General features: G+C 54.7%; 1 protein-coding gene and 1 non-coding gene across 2 annotated transcripts; both read right to left on the bottom strand.

The window, feature by feature from the left end:
- Nucleotides 1–5,659: 5,659 nt before the first annotated feature.
- Nucleotides 5,660–5,767, bottom strand: LOC123778533 (U6 spliceosomal RNA). Its single transcript, XR_006775937.1, has one exon. It is a non-coding gene; the product is annotated as a U6 spliceosomal RNA (small nuclear RNA).
- A 6,286-nt stretch (nucleotides 5,768–12,053) lies between these two features.
- On the bottom strand, nucleotides 12,054–27,068 carry SART1 (spliceosome associated factor 1, recruiter of U4/U6.U5 tri-snRNP). The gene is made up of 20 exons (XM_045775797.2): nucleotides 26,691–27,068; nucleotides 24,795–24,852; nucleotides 24,356–24,411; nucleotides 23,698–23,824; nucleotides 23,466–23,571; nucleotides 23,127–23,204; nucleotides 22,907–23,006; nucleotides 22,675–22,817; nucleotides 22,388–22,594; nucleotides 21,143–21,267; nucleotides 20,928–21,061; nucleotides 20,686–20,828; nucleotides 14,474–14,647; nucleotides 14,171–14,281; nucleotides 13,767–13,854; nucleotides 13,340–13,430; nucleotides 13,088–13,223; nucleotides 12,449–12,538; nucleotides 12,219–12,340; nucleotides 12,054–12,138 (listed from the first exon to the last, which is right to left on the bottom strand). Exons 1-20 carry the CDS (start codon nucleotides 27,001–27,003, stop codon nucleotides 12,120–12,122), a joined length of 2,421 nt encoding a protein of 806 aa, XP_045631753.1. The 5' UTR covers nucleotides 27,004–27,068; the 3' UTR covers nucleotides 12,054–12,119.
- Between the last annotated feature and the right edge of the window lie 343 nt (nucleotides 27,069–27,411).

The following is a 27,411-nucleotide window of genomic DNA, read 5'->3' as shown; positions in this document are numbered from 1 at the left end:
AGCTGCCCTCGTCTTTCAGTTTTCAGATGTCCAGTCAGGGTGCTGGGGGACTCAAAGCAGTATCTGTCCCCCTCGGAAACCCTGTTTCAGAAAATGGCAGGGAATTCAGGAGGCCATGGGACCGTGTGGAGCAGGTGGAAGGGGCGAGACCTCAGAACTCTAAAAGGGTGTTCTCCCCAGAGGCCTCCTCAGCCCTCTCTTTCAACTGTTTCCCTTCTAGGTACTGCTGGAGCTTTCAGACTCTTACTTCCCTTGCCTTCCCTCCCTTGGCTTGTCTCCGAAGCCTCCAGGTGCTTTCTTCTCCCATAATGTAGCATTTTGGTAATCGAGCTCTGCCTTATCAAACCATCTGTGGCCATACGTGGCTCTGTGAGGGCGGCCTGTGCAGGGGGGTCCTCTGCTTTCTTGGTGCTCTCAGTCCACTTTTTGGGAACCCCCACCCCACCCCCAGCCATCTCCTCCCCACACCCCAAGGCAGAGCATATATTGGCACAGAGAACGGTTTTACTTCTCTTAGTGTCTCCCAGAGCAGAAGCACAGAGGAGGGAAAGGCCAGGGGTCTGGGGAAGGGCAGGTAATGTGCGTCCATGCTGGGCAGGGGCACGTTAAGTCTAGAAGGTACAGGGCTTGGGGGATTTTGACAAGAATCTCTCTCTTGTTTACAATTTATTTTATTTATTTTAGAGAGAGAGAGAGAACACATGAGTGGGAGGGGCAGAGGGAGAGGGAGAGAGAATCTCAAGCTAACTACACGTTGAACATGGAGCCCCATACGGGACCCTGAGATCATGACCTGAGCCGAAGTCAGACGCTTAACCAACAAAGCCACCCAGGCTCCCCAGACAAGAATCTGTTGAGATGGCAGGATCTAGTACATCAGGTCTGGGAAGGGGAGACAGGTGTTGCAGGAAGGGCTGGGAACCAGCCCAGCTTGAGTGTAGCCCCTGAGTAAGGCCGACTGTCTTCCCAAGGTGTTGGGGCTTCAGAGAAGTGGCCACGGAGGAACGACTTGGACTCACCGCAGCCCTGTGAATGAGGACGGCCATCCTATCCTATGTCAAGACGAGGACATGCAGACCAAAAGAATATAGGAGTTTATCACCAACAGACAGAAGGAATTTCCAGAAGATGAACTTCAGAAAGAATGAAAGTGACTCCAGAGAAGAGACCTGAGAGGCAAGAAGGAATGGTGGCGATGTGAAATTTGTGGGGGAGGTCTCTTAAAAAGTCAAAGTACTAGAAAACACGACCGCTGAGAACAGAGAGGGGTAGTCATAATGTGTTCTAAATAAGGCGTAGTTTGAAGAGAGATAAATCCATCGAGTTAGCTTCGACTTTGTCAATACACTTGTTTAAGTGTTAAGGTTAATCTCCAAAAGCATAGAAAATGAGTGTATGATTTCCAAGCCAGGAGAAAGAAAAGGCATTAAAAACTCAATCCTGAGAAAGGAAAGCAAGGAGGGAGGAAAAGAACAGGAAGCAGGACAAATAGAAAGTATTAGTTGTGGAGAATAGAAAAGGCTCCGTTTTCCTTTAAGCAGAAAAGGAATTTTGTAGACCAATTTAGGTGGCACGTTTTGATGTTAATTGTACGTATCAGCTCGACTGGGCTAAGGGAGGTACAGAGAGGCTTTATTTCTGGGTGTGTCTGTGAGGCTGTTTCTGGAAGAGATTAGCATTTAGATGGGCAGACTGAGTAAGGAAGGTCCCCCTCCCTGAAGATATTTGCAAATGGCTTATCAGGTAAAAGGCTAGTATCCAAAATCAAACTCAACGTCCAAAAAAAAAAAAAAAATCCAGTCAAGAAATGGGCAGAAGACACGAACAGACATTTCTCCAAAGAAGACATACAAATGGCCGCCAGACACATGAAAAAATGTCCAACATCACTCAGCAGCTGGGAAATATAAATCAAAACCGCAATGAGACACCACCTCACTCCAGTCAGAATGGCTAAAATCAACGACTAGGGAAAAAACAGATGTTGGCGAGGATTCGGAGAAAGGGGACCCCTCTTACACTGTTGGTGGGAATGCAAGCTGGTGCAGCCCCTCTGGAAAACTGTACGGAGGTTCTTCAAGAAGTTAAAAATAGAGCTACCCTACGACCTAGCAATTGCACTACTGGGGATTTATCCAAAGGATACAAGCATAGTGATTTGAAGGGGCACCTGCACCCCAATGTTTATAGCAGCCATGTCTACAGTAGCCAAACTGTGGAAAGAGCCCAGATGTCCATTGACAGATGAATGAATAAAGAAGACATGGTGTATGTGTGTACACACACACACACACACACACACACATACACACACACACACACACAGGAATATTACCCAGCCAGTAAAAAGAATGAAATCTTGCCATTTACAACAACGTGGATGGAACTAGAGGGTGTTATGCTAAACAAAATAAGTCAGTCAGAGAAAGACAAATACCATATGATGTCACTTATGTGGAATTTAAGAAACAAAATAGATGGGACACCTGGGTGGCTCAGTTGGTTAAGCAGCTGCCTTCAGCTCAGATCATGATCCCAGGGTCCTGGGATCAAGTCCCGCGTCAGGCTCCCTGCTGAGCAAGGAGCCTGTTTCTCCCTCTGCCTCCCATTCCCCCAGTTGTGCTTTCCCTCTCTCTCTCTCTCTCTCTCTCTGACGAAAAAAAAATAAAATCTTAAAAAAAAAAGAAACAAAATAGATGAACATAGGGAAGCGAAGGAAAAATAAGATGAAAATTGAGAGGGAGGCGAACTGTAAGAGATGCTGAACTCTAGGAAACAAACAGGTTGCTGGAGGGGTGGGGGTGGGGGGATGGAGTAACTGGGTGATGGACATTAAGGAGGGCACGTGATGTCATGAGCACTGGGTGTTATATGCAACTGATGAATCACTAAATTCTACCTATGAAATTTAAAAATTTAAAAATTTAATTAAAAATTTTTTTAAATAAAAAAAAGGAGGTCCCTCTCCCCAATGCTTGTGGGCATCACCCAATCTATTGAGGGCCTGAAGAGAAAAGAAGGGGGAGGAAGGGTGAATTTGCTCTCTGAGCTGGGACACCCATCTTCTCCTGCCTGGGATGTCGGCTCTCCTCAGGCCTTTGGACCTGGACGGGGGCTTACCACCAGGTCCCCCTGGTTCTTTGGCTTCAGACGTGGACTGATTACACCGCGGGCTTTCCTGGGCCTCTAGCTTGCAGATAGCACACTGGGGGCCTTTTCAGCCTCCATAATCATGTGAGCCAATTCCTGTAACAAAACTCCTCATACCTGTGTGTCTACCCCGTTGGTTCTGTTTCTCTGAGGAAGCCTCACTAATACACTCACGGAATCTCAGGAGGGTCAGAGAACCAGTCTCCGAGGCTCCACAGCCAGGAGAAACACCAGTTTGAAGCTTCTGGTGGCCTCAGCTGGGGAAGGGCTGCTTCTGGAGGCATCTTGCTGGGCTGGCCCAGGACCTCAGCATCCACACCCCACCTCTCTCTCCTCTGGAAGGTCAGTAAATGTCAGCACTTGCGTTCAGCGTCATTGCCTCTAGTTTTCTTAGGGCTTTTATCTGAAAGAGGTGATGTATTTTTATCAGATATAACGGATGTAATTACATGGTTTTCTTTTTTTTTTTTAAGATTTTTATTTATTTATTTGACAGAGATAGAGACAGCCAGCGAGAGAGGGAACACAAGCAGGGGAAGTGGGAGAGGAAGAAGCAGGCTCATAGCGGAGGAGCCTGATGTGGGACTCGATCCCAGAACACCGGGATCACACCCTGAGCCAAAGGCAGATGCTTAACCGCTGTGCCACCCAGGCGCCCCATATGGTTTTCTTATTTAATTGTGTGTGAGTGATGAATTATGTCAGTAGATTCTCCATGGTGCATCACCCTTACACTTCTAGAATAAACCTCATGCTGCATTATTCTTTTGTACTCTGCTGGATTTGATTTAATTTGTTTGTTTTTTAAGTCGTCTCCACACCCAGCATGGAGCCCAATGTGGGGCTTGAACTGAGATCAAGACCTGAGCTGGGATCAAGAGTCAGACGCTTAACTGACTGAGCCACCCAGGTGCCCTGATTTGTTTGTGTTTTTTTTTTAAGATTTTATTTATTTATTTGACAGAGAGAGAGAGACAGCCAGCGGGAGAGGGAGCACAGGCAGGGGGAGTGGGAGAGGAAGAAGCAGGCTCCCAGCGGAGGAGCCTGATGTGGGGCTCGATCCCAGGACTTCAGGATCACCCTCTTAGCTGAAGGCAGCCGCTTAACGACTGAGCCATCCAGGTGCCCCTGATTTGGTATTTTATTTAGAGGGCTTGCATCTATATTATTTATAAGCAAGATTCATTTTTGCAGTATCTTTATCGGATTTGGCCATTACCATTTTATGAACAACATAAAGCATGTTAGAGTACTTACCATCTTTCTCTCGGATCTGGAATAGTGTAAATAGCATTTGAGATGGAACCATCCGGGTCTGGTGCCTTTTTTGATAGTTCAAAGAATAACCACAACAAAGATTTACATTGTGTTTAATTTTTTTTAAAGATTTTATTTATTTGCGAGAGAGAGAGCATGAGTGAGTGAGAGGAACAGAGAGAGAGGGAGAAGCAGACTCCCCACTGAGCAGGGAGCCTGACGTGGGGCTCAGTCCCAGGACCTTGGGATCATGATCAGAGCAGAAGGCAGATGCTTAACTGACTGAGCCACCCAAGCGCCCCTACGTTGTTTAGATTTGGAAAACTAATAGTGGCTCTTTGTTTGAAGCAACTGCAGGAGGAAGACAGCAGGTTACAGGCCTGGGAAATGAGAGAGCAAGGTAAGTGAGTTCTTACTAGTTCCTTATACCTCAAGTGAATGGAAGTTTATGGACTTCCCTCAGTTCTCACCAAATTGAAACATTTGGACATTTTGGTTACTTATGTAATTATTGAAAACAATGCGTGACATATCTTAGCATGAACTTTTTATTTATTCATAAGAGAAAAAGATAAACTTCCCGGGATCTAAGAACCAGCTTATAAGATAATACAATGAGCAATAGGAATTAAAAAAAAAAAGATTTTATTTATTTATTTGACAGAGAGAGAGAGACAGCCAGCGAGAGAGGGAACACAAGCAGGGGGAGTGGGAGAGGAAGAAGCAGGCTCCCAGCGGAGGAGCCTGATGCGGGGCTCGATCCCAGGACCCTGGGATCATGCCCTGAGCCAAAGGCAGACGTTTAACGACTGAGCCATCCAGGTGCCCCAGAATTTTTTTAGCTTTAACAAATTTAGTTAGTGAAGCAATTTACAATCTTATAAAAGGGGCCAAAATTTCTTTGATTTTTTTTTTTTTTGCTCTTTCATAACGAGGGGCCTTATATTTTTTCTGTCTTCACCAACTTTAATCATCTTTCCAATCTCTTATTTGGTCATGAATCTATTCATGAACTCGAATTTCAGGGTCAATCTTGGTATTTTACATTATCCTAGGAAGTTATTAATTTCCTCTGAATTTTCCAGCCGGTTGTCCTACTTTTTCTCAAAACCTTCTCTCCCGTGATTACCTTGATTTCTTCTGGATCTGTGATAATGTACCAGAGCCCGGCCTCTTTCTCAAGCCTATATATCTTTAAGGTTTGGGTTTTTTTTTTTTACTGTAAATGTTTTATTTAATCATTTTTGTTTACAAAAATATGGAACACTTCACCAGTTTGCTGTGTCGTCCTTGCATAGGAGCCCGGCTCATCTTCTCTGCATCCTCCCAGTTTTAGTATATGTGCTGCTGAAGCGAACACTTTAAGTTTTTCTTCCTTCCTTTCTTTCTTTCTTTCTTTTAAGATTTATTTGTTAATTTGGGCAGAGGGAGAGGGAGAGAGAGAGTCTCAAGCAGACTCTGCACTGAGTGCGGAGCCCAATGTGGGGCTCGATCTCACGACCCTGAGATCACAGCCCAAGTGGAAACCGAGAATCAGTCGCTCAGCCAACTGTGCCACCCAGGCACCTGCACTTCAAGTTTCTTATTGAAGAACATTCATCCAATACAGTACACAAATAGTAAGTACACAGCTCAATATATTCCCACGACGTGAGCGAACAGGCCTGTATCCAGCAGCCAGATGAAGAAAGAACTCATGCCCAGCCCGGCTCCCCTAGTTGCCCCTCCCTGCTCCTTTTCAGTCTCTGCGCCCAGAAACAACATGCTGACTTCTAATAGCATAAATTCCTTTCCTGTTTTTGTAGTAATGGAAGCAATGCGTACAATTTTATATCTGGCTTCTTCTGTGCTGGGTCTATGAGCGTCCTCCATGGTTTTCATTCCATCACATGAATATCCACCATTTACTTACCCATTCTAGGGCTGACGGACACTTGGGCCGTTTCCAGTTTGGGATGGTTATAAATAGTGCTGTTCTGAACATTCTTGTTCATGGTTTTGGCTGAACATACGTACATTTTTCTGTTGCTAAGCCAACATATTTTTACTCTTTCTTTTTAAACAAACTTTTGTAATAGGAATTTTCAAACATCCTCAAAAGTAGATGGAATGGAATAGGGGAACTCCCTAGAACCCATCACCCAGCTTCAATAACCATCATCTTGGGAGCCCTGCCTCATAGATCCCCACTCCCCATATTTTCCTTTTCTTTCTCTCTCTTTTTTTTTTAAAGATTTTATTTATTTATTTGACAGAGAGAGAGCGAGCACAAGCAGGGGGAGCAGCAGGCAGAGGGAGGGGGAGAAGTAGGCTCCCTGCAAGGCAGGGAGCTTGACCTGGGACTCAAGCCCAGAACCCAGAGATCATGACCTGAGCCGAAGGTAGACACTTAACCGACCGAGCCACCCAGGCACCCCTTTTCTGTCTTTATTTTTCAATGTTGGGGGAACTTAAAGCAAATTCCAGATCTCATCCCATCCTCCTGGTTATATACACTTTAATACACATATGATATGCATAATATATGTACGTGTATATTACAAGTCTCTCTAGCAGATAAGGATTTTTTTATCTTAACGTAACCGTCATGCCTGCACCATATTCAACAACATTCATAGTTGCTTGATTTTCTCATCCAATAGTCTGTGTTCAGATTGCTCTGAAAATCTTAAATATGTTTCTCCAATCCTGTTTGCGTGAGGGTCCAAACAGGGTCGACGCCGTGCATTCCTGTGGATGTCTCTGTGTCTCTTTCATCCGCCGCAGTCCCTTCTCATCTTTTCTCGTGCCTTTTATTTTTGGAGAAATGAGTTCACTTGCCTGCGGACCACCCACGCCTGATCTGGCTGACGGCATCCTAGTGGTGACGTCTTGTGCGCGCTGCCGCTGCCCGTGTTTCGTGTAGAGGGCTAGGCACACTTAGAAGCACTGATTTTGGAAGGAATGCTTCACAGATGACGTCACATCAGGAGGCGGGTTCTGCTTTTCATGATGTGAAAACTGACTCGTGGGTTCAGGAGTTGTGGGCAAGATGCATCGGTGATTAAGTTCCCTACCAACCTTCACGTGATGGTTTTAGCAGCTGTTGGTTGATCACGTTCACCTACATTCTTCATTAACGAGGCATTGCAAAATGGTGATTTTTCTAATTAGATCGTTAGTTCTGGATTCTTGGCTGGAATTTTTTTTTTAAAGATTTTATTTATTTATTTGACAGAGACAGCCAGCGAGAGAGGGAACACAAGCAGGGGGAGTGGGAGAGGAAGAAGCAGGCTCCCAGCGGAGAAGCCTCATGTGGGGCTCGATCCCAGAACACTGGGATCACGCCCTGATCCGAAGGCAGATGCTTAACGACTGAGCCACCCAGGCACCCCTGGAATTTTTCTAAAATGAAAAGCTTTTCATTATCAGCTATTTGGTTACCCTGAAATATAATCAAGTACAGGAGAGGCAAGAAAAGTCTTGACTTTTTTTTCTTTTTTTTAGTCCAGACTTCTTCCATGTCTCCACTCAATTTTTTCTTCCATTATTTTAGACAAGATAAGATTATTTGTATATACTAATATCCCCCCACCTTTGCTCACTCAAAAGTTCAGAGATCTGTCTGGCTTTAGCAGTCTTGATTCTTCAAGATTTTGCTGTTAGAATTTTACAAGGAACATGTACTCCTTTGTACAGAAAACAACTGGACTCTAAAATATATAACTATTAAGAGGATGTCTTCTGAGACTGAAAGCCTGTAGATGGAGCAAAGCCAGAGCCCTGTGTGTGCTTGGGTGGGGAGGTGGGGTCGGGGCGGCCTAGAGGGGGTCGTCAGAGGAGCAGTGGGTGCTGCGGCCGGAGCCCAGTGAGGAGGGTGTCCCTGCCCATCAGAGTGGGGGCAAGACCTGAGCAGCCGGCGCAGGCATCATGGGGGCAGAGGGAGTCTGAGCGCAGTGAGGGGGTATCATGGGGGTGGAGTGAGGAAGGCATCCGCGCCAGGGGCACGGGTGGCATCCATGGCCCAGCCAGGAGCGCTGCAAAATGGGTGAAGTGGGGAGAAGAGGGTGACAGCAGTGACAGGAGACGATATACATCCTGGAAATTGATCCAAGAAGTCAGTATCTTGAGGAGAAAGGGAGGCAAGCTCCTTATTATCAGAGAAGGGAGTTAAATGTGAAAAGAAGAAACGTAGAATGAGCCCCGCGGTGTTGGACAGGAATTGGAGCTCTCGGTGTAACCGTTTTCAATACACCCAAGTATAGAGAAATGAATCCAGATGGAAATGTCATATGTTTGTTTCCTAGCTCCGCCACTGCGAGGACTCGAGAGCGGGGACACCCCCGTAGCAGTGAGCACGCACAACATCCAGATCTTGGGTTTTAATGCTGCCTTCGCTAAAAGGAACCGGGTGCTTTGGGGAAATGGCCGATCCCAGAATGAGGGCAGAGCAAGTACAGCCGGGCCTGGTGCACTTGCTTTACCAGAAAGTAAGGACGGGCTTAAAGAAGGATGGACAGACACATCAAAAGGACACCAAAGCCAGCTTCCAGGGGCTCCCGCTGGCAAAACTTGGGAAATCTGAGGTGGGAGCTTTTTTCTCTATCCCGGAGCCGGAGCCGGAGCCGAGGAGGCGGGCTTGGCGGGGTTAGGGAACACACCCAGGAGCGCATAAATGATGAGTGATGGAGGGGGGGGAGACCTGCCCCAGTGACCAAGGAGAGAAAGGGAATTTGAATGTTCCTCCTGCTGCCACACCCCCCCTCCTCTGGGAAACAGTCCTCTCTGGGCCCTTGACCTTGAAACCCAGAGGCTTGGCAGCCCAGAGCCAGCCTCTCGCTCTGCTCCGTCAGCTCTTTCGGCCACCTGAGCCAAGCCCTTCCTGAGGATGCCAGCTGGTACAGGTGGCGCAAGGAGCCCAGCTCCGGCCGCAGTCGTGGGCTTGGCACTGAGGGGCACCAAGAATGGCACCTCAGGGACAGAACAGGTAAGAATTCTGCCCACCAGCCTGCGCTCTGAGGGCCATCCAGAGGAGCACGTTTTTCCCGTTGCACCGGGAGAGCTGGGTTAGCCCCCAGGATATGAAGTGGGGTGAAGGCTTCTACGTTCAGCCAGCCCCCTCTAGAAGGGGGCAGGGAGAAAGTAGGGATCCTGCTGGATCCGGAAGGGGGCAGGTTCTGGTCCTGTGGGCTTGGCAGCCCTTTCCCCACAATGGGGGAAACAGAACAGGCCGTGAACTGCCAGGTGGAGCCACAGGCTAAGTACGGCCACTGGGACTTGACCTCCCAGGTCAGGAGACTGGGGAGAGTGCCCGCACGGCCCAGACACAGCAAGACCGCTCGAGCAAGGACGGGAACCATCCTGCCCCCGTTCAGTGCCCAGCTCAAGCCCGCTTTGGCCACTTGGCCTCCGTGCTGGGCCTCCTTGAGAACTGAGCTGAGCAGGGAGTGGAGAAGGGGTCCTGGGCAGCCCCTGGGTCTTCTTAGTGAGGGTGCCGTGTGCGCCGGTGGCGGAGAAGGAAGATGCTTGGCAAGGGGATGAATGGGCTTCTGTAAGTTAAGGCAGGGCTCTCTGGAGCCCTTCTGAGGGGCCAGGCGCCATGTGGAGGGGCACTGGCTAGACCCTTTCCAGTCCTGTTCACGTCGAGCGTTGCCCTAGCTCCGAGTCTGCCCAACCCATCAGACCCCCGGGGCCCAGGCCGGCTGTTGGCTCTGCTCCTTCTCCTCGGGCCGCAGCTGATGCTAACTAGGTGTTGAAGTAACAGAAGGATGAACGTCAACTGTGCTTTACACCAGCCCTGGAAGCCCAAGATCATGTCCCCTGTTTTGCAAGGAACACGGAGACTCAGTGGTAAGTTGCCCGGGGTCAAACAGCTCGTCCGTGGAAGAGCAGCCCTGATGGTTCCTGCCCCAGCTGCATGGCCCCCCACCCCGGCTAAGAGCTCACTGACCTCAGCCCCAGCCTCCATGGCAGAAGTACTGCCCCCGCTGGCAAGGGTCTGGGCAAGTATTGCTGGTGGGGCCCCACACTGAGCTGCAGAGCTGAGACGCACCCTTTCCCCGGGTTCTGCCCACCCTCTGGGCTCAGGCCTCAAAGGATTTGGTGGTCCAGTCCTCGGCCCCTCCTACCCCTCGGGGGCCGAGCTGACTCCTTGCTGCCTCCTGGGCCCAGCCAGGTGGGTGGACACAGCCTGGGACACGGCCAGTGTGTGTCAGCACACGGAAGGGACCAGCAGCCGGTGTGAGGAGAGGATGCAGGCAGACAGCACCAACTCGGGGGCTTCCTGGAGGTGGCCCGAGTGTCACTGGAAGCCCTTCCTAGTCCCTGGTTCACCTTTTACTGTGTATTCAGTTACCAGGGTCAGAGTTTGGTGGCATCTTAGGCTAAACCAGATCAGCGTGACCCTGGTCCACTGTCACTCCCGACAAAGCCTTGTTTCCGGCTCTGACAGCGGTGACAACCTCCCCAGGGACGCCTGCCTGCAGAGGGTGAGGCAGAGCTACGGCACGGCCAGGGCGGGAGCCGCACCAGGGACAGACCGCGCACCCCACCACTGAGCCTCACGAGCTTCCGGGAGGACGGCGCAGAGTCCGGAGCGCCGCCCCCAGCCCAGTGCTCCACGCCTGCGGACACCTCCCCGAGGGACGGGAGAAGCAGCCAAGGCGAAAATTAAATCAGAGTGAGACCTCACATGAGGGAGACAAGGAGCTCAAGAAAGCGTGATGGGACCGCTTGCTGGCTTGTCATGCAACCGTCACTACGAGCCATCCGCTAAGACAACTGTTGTCCTTGCTCATATTTATTCCAGGAGAACTTAAACCATCCTTCCCTTCTACTTAGTGTTTGCTTTCATTCAACACAAATCTGTGAACCTGGCATGCACCTGGGCCTCGGCAGGGGCAGGACACCGGTTCTGACACCCACAGGAGCCACTGGTCGCCCTGCCCTCAATTCGGGGCTCCAGTGTGTCCCTGGGCAGCACACGCCAGCGTCCTTCAGAGCCCACCTCCCTGGGTAACGGCACGCGGGACAAGCCTCCACGCAGACCAAGGCGGTACGGAGCGCGGGGTGGCAACTCCACGTAGTCCTGGGCCCCCGGGAAGTGACCTGCATAGCAACAGAGGCTGGGAGAGACCAGCGTGAGCGAGGCGCTAAAAACACCTCCCCTTCTCACCTGAAAGCCAGCCGGGCCTAGAATAACGTGTGACCTTTGACAACCGCCAAGACCCGTACAACGAAGCCAGGGGTGGTGAGGGCAAGGGGCTGAGAAAATAAACCACCTGGCTTCTTCAGCCGGCTGGGGCCCAGGGTGGGGGCGGAGGCCGGCCTAGAGGATCTGGACGGTTTTCTCCCTCCTCTCTTACTTATCTGTGTCATCGGATGGCCGGGTCATACCGAGCAGACACCAGACTCAAAGCCACCTCTGAGGGGTCTGGCTCGCCTCTAAATTCCAGGTGGATGAATAAATGAACGAACGAACGAACTTCAATGGAACAGACATGTTTGGAGTGTACAAACGGCAGAATTACGGCTCAGAGAGGTCCGGTGACTTGCCTGAGGTCACACAGCAGCCAGGGCCCGCCTGAGGGCAGCGCGTGGCTGCTCCCCCCAGCGCCGCCTGCCCCTCCTCCCGGGTCTAACCCCGGAATCTGACCATGACGAAGGAGGAAAAAATAAGGAGGGAACTTTATTTACTATTAAAGTCGGAGAGGGCATCAGAAGGGAGATCCGCTTCACTTGGTGATGGTGTTCCTGCAGAGAGAAGAGGGGCATGAGGCTGTCCACCGGCACCGGCCTTCCCACCCCGTCAGCCCCCGCGCCGCCCCACTCACGCGTTCATGCTCTTGCCGCTGCCGCTGAGCACGATGTACGGCGTCTTCTGGGCCTTCTGCTTCTCCTGGAGCAGAGCCACTGTGCCCAGGGGCGTGTCGCTGGAGCTCATCTTCTTCAAGAGCTGCAGGAGGAGGGCCAGTCAGCACAGGGCAGGCGCGGAACCCAGGCCACCAGCCACCCCAGAACCTGCAGGTGCGGAAGCCACCCCACGTCTCCGGGGGCCACCCACCGCCTCCTCGTCCAGCTTCTTCATCCGCCGCTCCGTCTTCATCTTGCCCGAGCCTTTCCCGTGGAAGCGGTGGGACAGCTGCCGGAAAGCCTGGGGACACGGGTGGGAATGGTGTTAGAGCTGCCTGTGCCCAGAGGGCAGGGAAGGGGTGGGGACTCACCCGACCCGTGTGGGGCTGAGGGGTGGTGGGAAGGGGCTGGGAGAAGGGCCGCGACCTTGGTACCCTCTGGAGGCTCCCCAGAGTTGGGGAGACAGGTTCTGGGGCTGGATGTGCTGTGATGGGGTCACTCGGGATCCTGAGTGGGACCGGTGCACGGAGGCGGAGGCGGCCAGTGGGCTGGGGCTGGGGGGGTAGCACACCCGGGGGGAGGGTGCTGGAAGCATGTGGGGCAGGGGCACAGGACAGCGAGCACGAGTCAGCCCATGGCCTGGATGCCACCCCCCAAGAAAGGAGGCCCCGCGGGTAGGTCAAGCCACTGAGGGGGCCGGTGAGCAAAGGAACCAGGACTGTGATGGGGCCCGCTGGGCCCACCAGAGATGGAAACTGGGGCACTGAGGGCCCCACGGTGCAGCCCCGCCTCATCTGGGAAGGGTAGGGGCCCCACCTCTCCGTGACTCAATCACCCCAGCCCCGCTCACCTCCTTGGGTGTGAGTTTCCGGCCCGTCTCATCCACGTACTCGATCTTCACGTCGGGTTTGTAGCCGTCCTTCTCCTTGAAGTCCTGGGTGAATCCTCGATACTCCTCCCGCCGGCTATACTTGTCGTCGATGGCCCTGGGCCGAGAGAGGGGTCCTCAGAGCCAGCCGCTGCCCGCGGTGCGCCTGGGGTTCCCGGCAGCCTTCCCGGCCGGCGCCACCCCATAACCCTCTGCCCGCCCCGCCGCACTCACATCTTGTCCTCGATGCAGTACACGGCCGATGGCAGGGACTTGTTGGGCGCCTTCACCCGGGCCACCTTCTGCACTGTGGTCTCCAGCAGCCCTGGGGACAGGCGGCGGTCAGACTCCAGGCTGCTGCCCTCCACGGGGTCCTCACGCCGGGCCCTCTCCGCACCACGGCCTGACCGCTTCAACTGCCCCGATTCTCCCCAGCCACACCGAGACTGAAGGGTGAGTGGTGCGTCATGGGGGTAAGCGGCAAAACCCTCAAAAATGGGGTGACGCAGAGCAGAAAGGCCAGATGCTGCTAGGACTGCCCCAGGATAGGGTGCAGAAGAGCAGCTCTCGGCCCGGGGAACGAGAGGAGAGGCGGAGGCAGCAGGGGGAGCAGAGGACGCCGTGCCAGCACCCCGCCCCTCCGAGGCTCACAGCCCCTCACCTTTGTTCTGACACAGCAGCAGGGCAGCTGCCAGCCCTCTGTTCACGATGGGCTCCTCGTCCAGGATGGTGGTGGATGAGGCAGAGAACTGGGGGGCAGCACGCGGGGAGAAAGGTGGTAAGTGGGCCGCACGGGCTCTTCTCACCCCCTTACCCCCCTCGCCCCCAGCACACACAACTGTGGTCCTTCCCGTGACCGGGCGCTGGGCCAGATGCCTCGCCATGACACTGAGCTCTGCAGACCCCGTCACAGAGCAGGACAGCGGGGCTCTGAGGCAACGAGCCCCTTGCTCTAGCAAGGAAGGCCAGAGCTGGGCCGGGGGCCCGGGGGGCGGCCTCAACCCCATCAGCTGCGCTCTCCTCCTCTTCCGCCTCCGGCCCCCGCCTCGCCCCCGCGCCCCTCACATCCTGCTGCTGCTTCTCCTCGTCCAAGTTGACTGTGCTCCAGCCGATGTTCTCCTCCCCGTCAGACTCCGAACCGCCGTTAGCCGAGCGCTCCTCATCTCGTTCGAAGTCCTGGGGGTCAGACAGCAGGGTCAGCCCAGGGAGCCCCAGCCCCCCAGCCAGCCTAACCCACTGGAGCACCAAGGCTTGTTAGAGTTACGGAGAACCTGACCAGGACCTGACTGGCAGGGGGGACCCGAACCAACAGCAGAGGGGAGTAGGGGAGGGGCGGGGAGGGGAGAGGCAGGCTCCGCAGGGACCCACCATGAGCTCCTCCTGCTCCTCCCGGTTACCGGCCAGCCCGTAGGTGGGGATCTCGCCCAAGGTGCGGCAGAACTCCGATGTGGCATTGAACACGATGGCCCCCTTCCGCTCTGGATCCTCGTCCTCCTCCCAGCCCCGCTGGCGAGATTCCAGCTTCTTCACAATCTCCACCACCTGGGGGAGGGAGCAGCTGTGGGCAAACCCAGAAGTTTCTGGGGAGGTGCCATTGAGACCCAGAAACCCCGAATCCTCCCCGATGGCAGTAAGACAAGCCCTCTGACTGTCTGCAGAAGGCCTCGTCTGGTCTCTGCTTCCTCCCTGACTCCCAGTCCGCTCTCCACTCTGCTCCAAAGCCATCAATGGCTTCCTTCTGCCATTTAAATTAATATCCAAATTCTACATGGCCCTTCTCCCACGCCCCACAGCCCCACGTCTTCCCCGGGACCAGAGCATACCGCACCACTGCCACCCTCCCTTCACCCCACAAACCCGTTTTAGGACTCAACATAAACACCGCTTCTTCCAGAACCCTTCCCTGAGGCCAGAGGGCGGAAAGATGCCCTGTGCAACTCCCACATGCTTCCAGCACCCACCACCCGTTCACCCCTTCTGCCTCGCTCCTCCCTCGGGCCACCCTCCTGCCCGGCACGGCTCCCCTCACCTCTCTGCTCCTGACACCATTGACAGTCCCCGCTGTCCCCTCTACTGCGTCATTCCCATAAGCACGCAGGATTGCCTAGGATCTCCGCTCCCCCCCCCCCCCCCCCCGCAGCCTGCTTTCCCCTGACAGACAGCAAGCTCCTCAGGGAAGTTTCCAGCCACCATATCCACTCAACGCCCCTTCCATGTTATTACACTCCATTTATTTTTTTAGTGAATGGCATCATAAACATAAAAGGCTTCTATTTAACACGTGCATGTTTTTAAAAACAGTAACCACCACACACACACACCCAGGCACCCATCGCCCGGTCTGAGAAACACTATTAATACTCTCCCAAGCCTGAGTATCTCCTTGCCCCTTATTTGTGGTCACGATTCACTGGCTTTTCTTTAGTTTTTCCACATGAGGACCTATCCACCAACAGGGTATTATTTTGTTGTGCATTTTTAAAAGATTATATAATCTGAATCTGATTCCCCTACGATTTGCTTTGTATTTTAAAACTCATCTTGACCTGAGTGGCTGTACTTCCTAGCTTTTCACTACAGAATCACGTTCCATGACGCGAACGTATCTTCATGTGGCTCCCCCGCGCACCGCGGAGGGGCCTTCTCTGTTAGCACAAATAATGCAAATACAACCTATCAGATGCTCGTCTCCTGAAGCACGCGGGCAAACGTTTCTGGGGTACACGTGCAGGAGTGGGGGTGCTGGGCCGAAGGGCACACACACTTGCCTCTACAATAACACTTCACCGCCTTCCTGATCTCATCAGACTCCCCTCCATTCCCGCAAAGCGTGTGTAAGAATTCTGGCTGCTCCAAATCCCGACACTTGATACTGTCCGACTTTGACATTTTTGCCAAATGACGTGGGTATGACCTGGTCCGTCATTGTTTTAGCTTGCCGTTCGGGCCTCACTGAGCGTTGTTTTTGTTTTGAGAGAGAGAGAGCGCGCACGACCAGGGGGCAGAGCAGAGGGAGAGAGGATCTCAAGCAGACTCCACGCCCAGCACGGAGCCCGACACGGGGCTCCATCTCACGACACCGAGATCATGACCTGAGCCACACAGGCGCCCCCCCTTGGGGATTTTACTGACCATTTTTCTTTCCACTTCTGTGAACTGCCCGCTGAGGTCTTCTGCCTATTTTTCTGTTTTGCCAATTTTTGTCGTTTGCATATTCCTGGCACCAACCCATTGATGGTTATATCCACATGGGCAAATACCTTCTCCTTACGGTACCTCTTCAAAAAAACTGAAGTTCTTAATTTCTAAATAGTTAAATTAGGTTTTTTCCTCGTGGTTTATGCTTTACATTTATATCTTAAAAAACCTTTCTCTTGAAATGATCCAGTCACCCAAAAACAAAAAAAAAACAAAAACAAAAAACCCTCTGTGACTCCCCTTATAGGCAGTCCCTAGAGTAGTCAAAATCACAGGGACAGAAAGTAGGCCGGTGGCAGCAGGGGTGGGGGGAGGGAAGTCAGTGTCTAACAGGGACAGAGTTTCAGCTTTACGAGATGAGAAGAGCTGTGGGGTGGATGGTGGGGCTGGCTGCACCATGTGAGCAGATTTAACAGTTCAGGGGAACTGGACACTTGAAAATGGTGAAGATGGTAAATTTGATGTTCTATGTATTTTAATGCAATTTACAAAAGAAAAAAATCTTTCTCTGCCACAAAGTCACAAACATTTCCTTAACCTTGTTCTAGAATGTTAATTTTTTAAAGTTCTTTTCTTTTTTTTTTTTTGTAAAGATTTTATTTATTTGACAGAGACACAGAGACACGGCTAGAGAGGGAACACAAGCAGGGGGAGTAGGAGAGGAAGAAGCAGCTCCCAGCAGATCAGGGAGCCTGATGCGGGACTCGATCCCAGGACGCTGGAATCATGACCTGAGCCAAAGGCAGATGCTTAACGACTGAGCCACCCAGGCGCCCCACACTTTTAAGTTCTTAATCTATCTGTAAGTAAATCGTGTGTGAGGTACAAACCCAATTTCACTTTTTTCCAAATGGGTAAGTGACCGTCCAGACAGCACCTGCTGAACCGAGCGCCCTTTCCCGCTGGCACAGCAGCTGTCCTACTCAGGAGTCTGTTCCTGGGCACTCTACTCGGTCTCCGTCCTGTCCGTCCTTACGCCACTATTTCACCACCTCAATTACCACAATGACATAAAGTCATATCTGTCAGAGCAAAGGCTTCCACTTTATTATTGAAAGCATCTTGGCTTTTTTTTTGCCCTTTGATCTTCCAAGTAAATTTAAGAACGAGCTTTCCAGGTTCCACAAAAATCCTTTTGGGAATTTTTACTGGAATTGCATTTAATCTACCAATTAATGTAAGCAGATGAACATCTTTACGCTACTGAGTCCTAACCACAAACATGGCTGTTATGAACTGAATTGTGTCCTCCGAAAATTTGTATGTTTGAAATCCTGCCCCCAGTGTGACTGTATTTGGAGACAGGGCCTTTAAGGAGATGATTAAGGTCAAAGAAGGTCATAAGGGCAGGGCTCTAATCCAGTAGGTTGGTGTTCTCCTAAGAGAAAGGGACACGATGGACGCACCCAGGCCATGAGAGAACACAGCAAGATGGTGGCCACCTACACGCCTCAGAAGAAACCAAACCTACCAGCACCTTGATCTGTAACTTCCAGACTCCAGAACTTTGAGAAACAAATTTCTGTTGCTGAAGCCACCTAGTCTGCGGCATTCTGTCATGGTGGTCCCAGCTGCCTAACACAACAGTCTCTTTATGTATTCTTCACTGTCTTTCAAAGACAGACTCCAATTTCCCCACATAGATCTTGCACATCGTGTATTCCTTTTATTTGGTTGCAATCCAGCTTGCTGCTTCTCCATTTTGCTTTCTGTTGCTTATCCACATTACTTCCCTGTCTACACTGCCTTCACAAACGCTATCTTTTTTAATATTGTACTCTCCATCTCTCGCAGCATATGGAAACACAACCGGCTCTCATCTGGTGATCTTGTATTACCAGCGACCCTGCTGAAGCCTGCGTGGCCTGGCCCTCATTTCCCACCACCCCACAGAGGCCACCTTACACAAGAGCATCAGTGACCGTCACGCTGCCCAATCCAAAGGTCGATGCTCATTCCCAAGACCCAAATTCTCTGGGACATCTGTCGCGGATGCTTCCTCGCAAGAGCCTCTTGTCACGGGACCGCCAGGACGACACCCTGTCCTCTGCCGTCCTCACTCACTCTCCTTCTCCAGCTCCTCTCCTCTATCCACACTCACCGTCCTGGGGACTCCAGCGATCCTATGGCTTTGACTCCCGTCTACACGCTTCCTGACTTCCGCATTTGTAACTCCAGTCTCAGCCTCTCCCTTAAAGTTCAGGATCTCGCATCCCACTGCCTGTTCAGTATGAATCACCGCTAACGAAAAGGCAGCTTGGGCTTAACCCAAACCGAACGCTTTGTTATCTGCTCCAAACCTGTTCCGGCCCCAGCTCTTCCCGGGAACGGCCCTACCTGTTCCCTAACTCAGCCGACGGCCAGCTGTCCAACTCGGGATTCCCGGCGGTCAGCCGTACTTCCCGTACCCGCTCACGAGCTCGCACGCAATCCACCGGCAAACGCTGCTGCTGCTCCCCTCAAAACGCATTCCAGGCGTGGCCGCCGCCTCCTGCCTCCGCGGCCAGCGGCGCAGTCGACCATCACTTCAACTGGGCGACGACAGCCTCCGGTCGTCTTCCTCTACCCGCGGAACGTACCGCAACAGCAAGGATCTACCTGGCGCCGCCTGTGACCGTCTCCTTCCCCGTCGCTCTCCCTGTGGCTCCCGCCACCGCCGCCACGCGGGCACAGCCAACCTCCCGAGCAAGTCCGGTGGCTCCTGCCTCAGGGCGTCGGGAGCCGGGCGCTCCCTCAGCTTGGAACCGCGCCCTGGGATGCTGCCGAGGCTCACTTCCCCTGGCTCTCGACGGTCACGTCCTCGGGGAGGCCCACCGTGACCGGCAGACCTAAAATGGGGGCACTCCTTCACGCCCCACCCCTCCACCGCCTTGCCTTTTCCTGTTTCTGCTCCCGGGGTCCTCCCAGCGGATGCTGCTTTTGTCTTGCACGTCCCCTCAGTAGAACAGAAGTTCCACGGGGACAGACGTCCGCGCTCTCGGCTCCGGCCCCGTGTCCCTGACCCTCTTTACGGCGGCGGCGGCGGACACCGCCCGGCCCAGCACCTGCTCTTCCGAGTCAAGATTTAGCGGCTTGCAGCCGAGCCGCTCACCCTGCGATCGGGCCGCTTTCCCGCGACGGCAGAGCAGCCGAGCGACTGCGGCTGAGACCGCGAGCCCAACGCCACCAGCATCCGTGCAGGCCGCCCGCGGCCGCCGCCGCCGAGGGCCTGTCCCGAGTCGCCGCCCTGGCTTCCTCATCGCCTCGGTCTCGCTGACTCCACGGTACCAAACGGGACCGTCTCCCAGCAGTCAGAAGACGCCCTACCCCGCCGGGGCTCTCGGCTTCTGTGACGCCCCCCTGCCGGCGCTGTCATCTGCCTCGGGGCCTGCTGCTTCTCCGATGCCTCTGCACAAGCCCCCACGGCTCAGCCCCCCAGGCCGCGCGCAGGGTCCCTGCTCCAGCCTCTCCCCACCCCACCCCCCAGGCGGGAGGCATGGGGTGAAAAGCATGCACTTTGGAATCAGGCTGTTCAAACCCCAGCTCTGCCACTTACAGCCATGGAACCCTGGCCCCACCTGCCCGAGGCCTCTGTGCCTCAGTTTCCTCCTCTACAAAACGCAGGTAACAGAACCTTCCTCACAGGGAGCTGCCGTGAACATGGAGCGGACACACAAGGCATGCGGGCAGGGCCCGGCCCAGGCTGGCGCTGAGCAATGCTCGCGGCCACAACGCTCCCCTGGCCTCTGCTCAGCTCACACCGCCAGGCCCTTGAGTGTTCTAGGCCATTCCTCCCAGGACACCCTCCGGCTGGCTGGTTAAGTGCCGGGTCTGCCCGCCCACCTCCACCCCGCATCTCTGCGAGTGTTGCTCCTCGGTGTTATTTCAGTCTCAAATGCCGCCCCCTGCAAGGTCTCCCCTGAACAGCGGACGCAGGTCGCCAGCCCTCCAGCCATCTGCTCGGCCATCCCACCGCCAGTCTGCCCAGCCCCAGGCGCTACCAGAAGCGCAGTGTGCGCATGTGTATACCCGTTCACTGCCGCCCCGCTCACTGCCGTCCTGCCCCCCCCCCCCCCACCGGCCGCAGCTAGAGAGGCAGCTCCACGAGCAAGGACTCCCCGCCCCCGGGACAATGCCTGACTCGCAGCAGGCGTGCAACACGCAGCCACAGAAGGGAAGACGGGGAAGGCTCCAACCCTAAAACGTCTTAGAGCAAAAACACTGCTCGAGCTTGAAGAAATCTGCTCACAACATCACATTAAACAAGGAAGCCCACCCAACCTGGAACATGGGTGCCGTGCTCCCGAGGACAGGTCACCACAGACGCGCCCGTCCCCGCAGGCCCTGGCCCTGCAGAGGCCAGCGCACGCCCGCCCCGCACGCAGCCGCTGGGGCCGCCTCACCTTCTCACCGCTGTCCCGCAGCTGCTGGAGCTGTTGCAGCTGCCGCAGGCGGCGCCCCTTCTCCAGCTGCTTCTGCAGCTCCAGCTCCGCCTCGTCCTCCTCCAGCACCTCTGGGGACCCAGACTGGGCAGCTCCACCCTCCTCTGGAGGAAACACAGGAGACCCCTGCTCGGATCATCTCCTTGCCCCGGGGCGCTCGGCCCTGCCTTTGCCGCCCACCCTCGGCTGGCCGGGCCCCTCACCGTCATCGCTGATGTCCATGTTCTCCACGCGGGTGTCATCTGACTGCGGGGGCTGAGGCGCCGGCTCCTTCTCCTCCTCCTCCGGGGCCTCCTCATCCACCTCGGGCACTCGGCGCCGACCCCGGCCCCGCAGTCTGTGGGAAGAGGCCTCTTCAGTGAGCGTGGGCCCCTGGGCCAGTCCAGCCCCCGGACCGCAACCCTGTTCCCAAGCCTACCTAGAACCGAAGTCCCCATCCTGAGTCTGGTCTCCAAGAGGCAGCAAGTCATCGGCCCGCACTACCACCTCCTTCTCTTTCTTGCGGATCTTCTTCACCCTCCGTTTGGTCTTTTTAAAGGTCACCTGAGGACAGGAGAGGAGAGATGAGACCTGAAACAGGAAAGGTGGGCAGCCACGAGCCCACAGGAATGAGTGCTTTAAAAAAAAATTGTTTTTTTATTAGAGGGTTCGGGGAGGGAAGGAGGACGAGAGAGAGGATCTTCAGCAGGCTCCACGCCCAGCCTGGAGCCCCACGCAGGGCTCCATCCCACGACCCTGAGATCATGACCTGAGCTGAAACCAAGAGTCCGGAGGCTTAACTGACTGAGCCCCCCCCCAGGCACCCCAAGAATTAACGCTTCTTTTGCATTCCCCCACGCCAGCCACTGGCCTAAGCACTTCACACATACACACAATGTGTGAGGTAGGTGCGATTTTTTTTTTTTTAAGATTTTATTTGTCAGCGAGACAGAGAAAGCGCACAAGCAGGGGGAGCGGCAGGCAGAGGGACAGGGAGAAGCAGGCTCCCCACTGAGCAAGGAGCCCAATGCGGGACTCGATCCCAGGACCCTGGGATCATGACTCGAGCCAAAGGCAGACACTTCACCGACTGAGCCACCCAGGCACCCCTGGTAGGTGTGATCTCATCCCGTGCGGAAAATCAAGGCACGGAGATGCTAAGTTCCGTGCACAAAGCCACCCAGTTCGTCAACAGGAGAGCCAGAATTGGGGACCGTATTCTTGTGGCTGCAGAGTCCTGCTCCTGATCACACAGCAAAGCCAGCTGTTCAGTCACACGTCTACCCCTGTGCTCGCGACCATCCCAAACCCAACTCCACACACAGCCGGAAAACTACCACTTGCTCACACCGTCACTAATCCTCGCCCCGGCCCTCAAGGGATGGCTCCTGCCATTCCCATTTCAACTGGGGGCCCTCAGGCTCACAGTCACATGACTCACCCGAGGCACAACCTGGCTACGTCGCAGAGCTCAAACACGAACTCAGAACCATCTGTCCCGGCAGTCCCTGTCCCGTCTACACTCACCGTTTCCCCGCAGCACCTCCCCAGGGCTGCCATACAACGCTGACCCACGAGGGCCAAGGCCCCCCCTCCCTGCTCTTCCTCCACAGCCGCCCCAGGCAGCACACACCCCAGAGGGGAGGGAGGGATCCCCGCCCCAATTACAAGGTGCGCGGCTCACCATCTCCTCGGGCGTGAGGTACTCGGAGGCCAGCCGGGGCCCTGCTGTGCTCAGGGACTGAGCCTGCAGCCGCAACTTGGCCCGGATCTCCTCCAGCTCCCGCTCCCGCAGGCCGTCAGCAGCGCCACCCTGCTCCAAGCGGAACGAGTGCGGCCGCTCGCCCTCAAGCTCCTCATCATACTTGGACAGGATAGAGCGGGGTTTTTGCTGCAAGACAAGATGGACGGGTTGGGACCTAGCCTGGCTCCTGAAAAGCCACAGAGCCCCCATCTCGCTGCCGGGCCTGCCTGTGCCAAGTCATCCACGCTCTCATCCTCTGCATAGGGCAGGTAGTCAGGCTTCTTTTTCCGGAGCTCTACGTTCTTCTCTGCCCGCTCTTTATCCACGAGGTTCACATTCACCAGCACATCCTCCTCCTCCTGCAGCACACCTGCGGACAGGGCAGGGGCGGTGGCCCTTCACACTTGCCCTTGACGCAGCAGCACCTATGCCCCCCCACAGCGCCGGGGCTCAACCCACCTTTGTCCTTGAGGGTGAGGATCACAGTCTCCCCTTCTCGGAAGGAATCAATAGCATGTTCCACGGTGAGGCCCTGTAGGTCCCGGGCACTGTACAGGTCCTACCAGGGAGGGGGAACGTCCAGCCAAGTGAGGAGCTCTGACCCACCCAGCCCTGGGATCCCAGCACCAAGGACAGCAGTGCTCCCCACCCCCTGCCCCCAGCCCGGCTGCAGCCTCACCTGCCGCCTCTGCCCAAACTCCTCCTCCACCAAAGTGCTGACCCCAAACTCTTGGTCCATCTCCTCCAGCAGTTTGGCCTATGGAATGGGAGGGGGGTGACCTATGACCTCAGGCCATTTAACATCACTGGAAGACATGTGCGACTTCACCAGGTGGGAGTGCAAAAAACGGCAGGCCTCGTGGGCCAGCTGCTAGGAATCCAGAGCAGACACCACTGACCACGGGCCTCCAACCTCTCTGAGCCCAGTCATCTCCCAAGGACAAGTCCCCAGCCTCGCCAGCCAGTCAGGTTACCAGAGGCACTGAGCGACCACCCCCCCCGCTGCCCAGGCGCTCACCCTCTTCTCTGCCAAGTCCTTCTCCTTCTGAAGCTGCCGGCTCCTCTCGATCCAGGCTGCCGTGTCATCCAGCCAGGGGTCATCCTCCCCCAGTGTCTTTATCTTTCTGAAGAGAGAAGAAAGTGGCCTTCTGGGGAGCCCCACTCCTGCTCCCCACACCCGACTCAAGAGCTCCTTGGCAGCCTCCTTAGGTCCTTCCTTCCCTTGCCCACCCTGGCTGGGACCCCCTCACCCCAGTTTTTGGTTCAGGAGGCGCTTTTCTTTGGCGGCTGCCAGCTTCTCCCGTAGCTCCTCTCGCTGTCTCAAGGCCATGGGGTTGATGACATCGGCTGCCACGGGCTCCTCCTTGGTGCCCGCCTCTGGAAGGGGGGCCCAGACGTGAGGCCATGACTGCCCATGGCTGGTGGGGAGAGGAGGGAGCCACTCACCCTGCCCCCTTCCAGCTCAGGGGGCCAGAAGGGGCCAGGAAGGGGGGGGGCTAATCCTTCACCTCCCTCCTCCCACTTCAGCCCCACACTTCCATGTCACCCCACACAGCATGATGGGATCCTCCACACCTTACAACACTCCCCTCATCACGCTTTAAGAAACAAACCAGCCCAACGGCTGCACAGCCCAGACCAGTGCAGCTCCAGTGCATGCATCTCAGCCTGGCTGACGCGGCCTCACAGCTACAGCAAGCACACGGTGCTCGCCGTTTGAATTTAAAGAATAAGCCTATTCCCAACCCCCCATCACGACCATAAGGAGAGGCCTTGTGCCCGTCAACAAGTACGTACACGCACACACACACGGCCACTAAATGGTGCTGAACCTGTGCCATAACCCCACCCTCTTCAGGGACCCCTTCCGATGGTCTCCCTCACCCCAGTCCTCAGCCCCACACTCACCCTTCTTGACGGCATTGACCTCCAAGGGTTTCAGCCCCAACTTTGCCCGGAGTTTACTGAGGACAAGAGATACAAGTGTTAAGAGCTGTCGATGAAATACGGACATCAAAGACATTTCTGGACCAATAGGGGGTGAAAACAGGATGGAACCGGGAGGTCCTAGGGTCCCAAAAGCAGGGACTGACCCAGGCAGCCTAGAACATTGGGATGGACACGGGCCACCAAATCAAGGAACACAGGAGCTAGGCCTGGCCTGCCCCTAACCAGGAGAAGGCCATCTTTCCTCTCGGGTCGTATCATCCTCTTCTGTAACTCAAATGGTTATACAGCACGACCAATTCCAATTAGAATGCTTTAGTGGGTGAAAGGCCCCCCAAGAAGCTGTCCCAAAAGCCCTCTCAGAAGATAAAAGCAGAAACATAAGGCAGCCAGGACTTACTTGGTCTCCTCGATGCTGAGCGACGAGGCATCTGCTGGGCTAGCTTTGGAGCTGGCGGCTGGAATAAGAAGCATGTCTCAGGAGCTGAACAAAGGGCCAACCAGCCACATCTCTGGCTCTAGCTGCAGGGACCCCCTCACCAGCACCTGGGCCTTACTGAGACACCCGAAAACAGCGGTCTTCCTCCACCCCCTGGGCTCCTTCTACTTCAGTCCCAGTCTCTTGAGACCCGGACTCTCTACATAACCTTCCTTTCCTGACCCAAAAGGTCCAACCTCGCTGCATCCTTCACCTCTGCCTCCGCTCCACTTCTGTACCCTGTTTTCAGCCTGCACCGCCCTCCTGGGCCTAACTCTGATCGACAAGATCCTATCCAAATGCAGAGACCAAATGCCACCTCCATCTTCAAGTCCTGTTTAATGACTGATCAGAATGAACTGCTCTTCCCTGAACTCCACAATCCCGTCACTCACTTCCGAGTCTGCTTCTCCCCACAGGTCAGGGACCGTGTTAGCAGCATGACTGTGTCCTCTGTGCAGTTCACCCAGTCAAGAAATACACTTATTGGTCCCCGATTTGTGATGGATGTTGAGAACATCGAGATAAAGAAGCATTTCAGACCTCTGCTACCCACCTCACCATCAGCAAATAACTTCACGGAACACCACAGACAGAAGCTGGACACCATCAGATGGATGGTGTCCCCCACCCAGCTGCCACCACCTGTTCATCCTCCCTGCCTCCCCACCCCACAACCTACCTCCTCCCCTATATCTCACCTGGACCCTGGATCCCAACCTCTCCAGGCTCTCTCCAAGGTCACCAGCCTCCTTATTTCTAAATCCAATGGAGTCGCTTCAGCTCAGATTTCCTTTGTTTTCTATGGCACGTGACACCGTTGATTACTCCTTCTAGATCTCTGTTCCCACAGACCCCACGATACAAGATTCTACGGTTTTCCTGCCTTCCTGGATATTGTACCAAGCACTTTTGTAGCATCTTGCTCCACCTACTACTAAAACGCTGCTGCTTCTTACGTTCTCCTGTCCACTCCTCACTCTCTTGGTGGGCGTCCCTTGCCACCTAAATACTCATGACTTCCAAACTGCTCTATCCAGCCCAAACCCTGCACATCAAATGCAATGCTCTCCAAAACTGAACTCTCTCCCCTCAAAAGTCTGCTTCTCTCCCAAAGTCCTCAATTTCAATAGACAAAACCACCACCCACCCGGTTGCTCAAACAAGATTCAAGGAGCCATCCTCATTTCCTTCTTCCCACCCTCATCCAAGTGTCAAGCTCTCTTAATTCCTCCTTCAAAACAGTCCTTCAATCTGTTCAGGTCTCTCCATCCTACTGCTACTGCCTCAGTGCAGGCCACCATCAGCCCTCACCTGACCTCCAGTCTTGACTACTCTTGAGCCACTTCTCAATACAGTGATTTTTGCAAAATATGATCAACTCGTTCCTCAGCTCAAATCCATGGCTCCCCACCACCCTCAAGACAAAATTCAAATTCCTATAGGGTCCTTTGTGTTCGGACCTGTTTCATAGCTCTGCAATGAACCCTACACGATTTGCCCAATACCAGGTTTCTTCTTGGTTCTGCACAGGCTAGTACAACTTCATTCATTCATTCACTCAACTTTTATTGAAGCCCCGTGATGTGCCAATTTTGAGAACACAGAAAATCTCTGCTCTCGCGGGACTTAGTAAAGGAAGACAACCTTTAATCCCAGATAACTGTAATAAGGCTCTTTAATAAGGGCTGGCGAAGACAGCATCGGGGTGCCTCGGCCCCGGAGCCCCGGAGCGCTCGCACCGCCCCCCCAGGCCAGCCCGCCGGCTCTGGGACCCCCGGCCCGCCCCGCCCCCCCAGGCCTCGCCCCGCCCCTCACCGGCCTCGTAGCCGTCATCGCGCTTCTCCCGCTTCACGCGCCGCTCAGAGGGCTCTGCCTGGCTGCGCTCCCGCCCGTGCACGCCGCTGCGGGCCTCGGCTTCGGCCCCGCGCCGCCCGCCGCCGCGCTCGCCCCCACGCTCCCGGCTCCGCTTCCGACGTTCGCCGCCGCTGCTGCCGCCGCCGCCGCTCCGGTGCTTGTGTTTTTTGTGCTCTCGGTGCCGCGGCGGCTGCTCGGTGGCGCCTCCGGTGCTGGCCGCCGCCGTCGTCCCGGCCGCCTCCTTCTCCCCGCGGTGCTTCTTTGACGACCCCATGGTGGTACGTCCGCCCCGAGCCCGGCCGCCGCCGAGCCCCGACGACGCAAAATGGGAACACTTCCGGGTCGCCCGGCAGCCGCTGTCGTGTTGCCGGAAACCAAGAGTGGCTGCTTCCGTCGTTCGCCTCGGAACCGGCCCCAAAGGTTCATGGGAAGGCCGAGATCGGCCCCCAACTGCGCATTTGCCGTCTGGGTGGCAGTCTTGAAGCTGGCAGTGTGACTGCGCATGCGCTCCTGTGGGTGTGTGGAAGCAGTGTAGGGGTTAGAGGTCTCTGAATTATAAGCCCTTTAAGCCAGCAACCTGGGAGCTGGAAGAACCTCCCGCGGGGCGCTCTCGGCTTCGTGGTCTTGCCGTGGACAGCACCTGCCGCTCCAGCAGGCGTCCTCTTAGTGGACTCCCCGGGGT

The sequence above is a fragment of the Ursus americanus genome, chromosome 24 (assembly GCF_024610735.1).
Source record: "Ursus americanus isolate L20-20 chromosome 24, mUrsAme1.1.p, whole genome shotgun sequence".
In the NCBI taxonomy this organism is placed as follows: Eukaryota; Metazoa; Chordata; class Mammalia; order Carnivora; family Ursidae; genus Ursus; species Ursus americanus.
Note: the sequence above shows the minus strand (reverse complement) of the source record. Positions and strands in the feature narration are given on the sequence as shown.

What these genes read in the sequence shown, in the direction of transcription:
- SART1 (XM_045775797.2), bottom strand. Translation starts at nt 27,003, where the DNA reads ATGGGGTCGTCAAAGAAGCACCGCGGGGAGAAGGAGGCGGCCGGGACG. An exon ending in AGGAGAAGCAGCAGCAGGAT is followed by an intron (nt 13,855 to 14,170) that starts GTGAGGGGCGCG and finishes GCTGCCCCCCAG; the next exon opens with TTCTCTGCCTCATCCACCAC. An exon ending in GCTGCTGTGTCAGAACAAAG is followed by an intron (nt 13,431 to 13,766) that starts GTGAGGGGCTGT and finishes GCCTGTCCCCAG; the next exon opens with GGCTGCTGGAGACCACAGTG.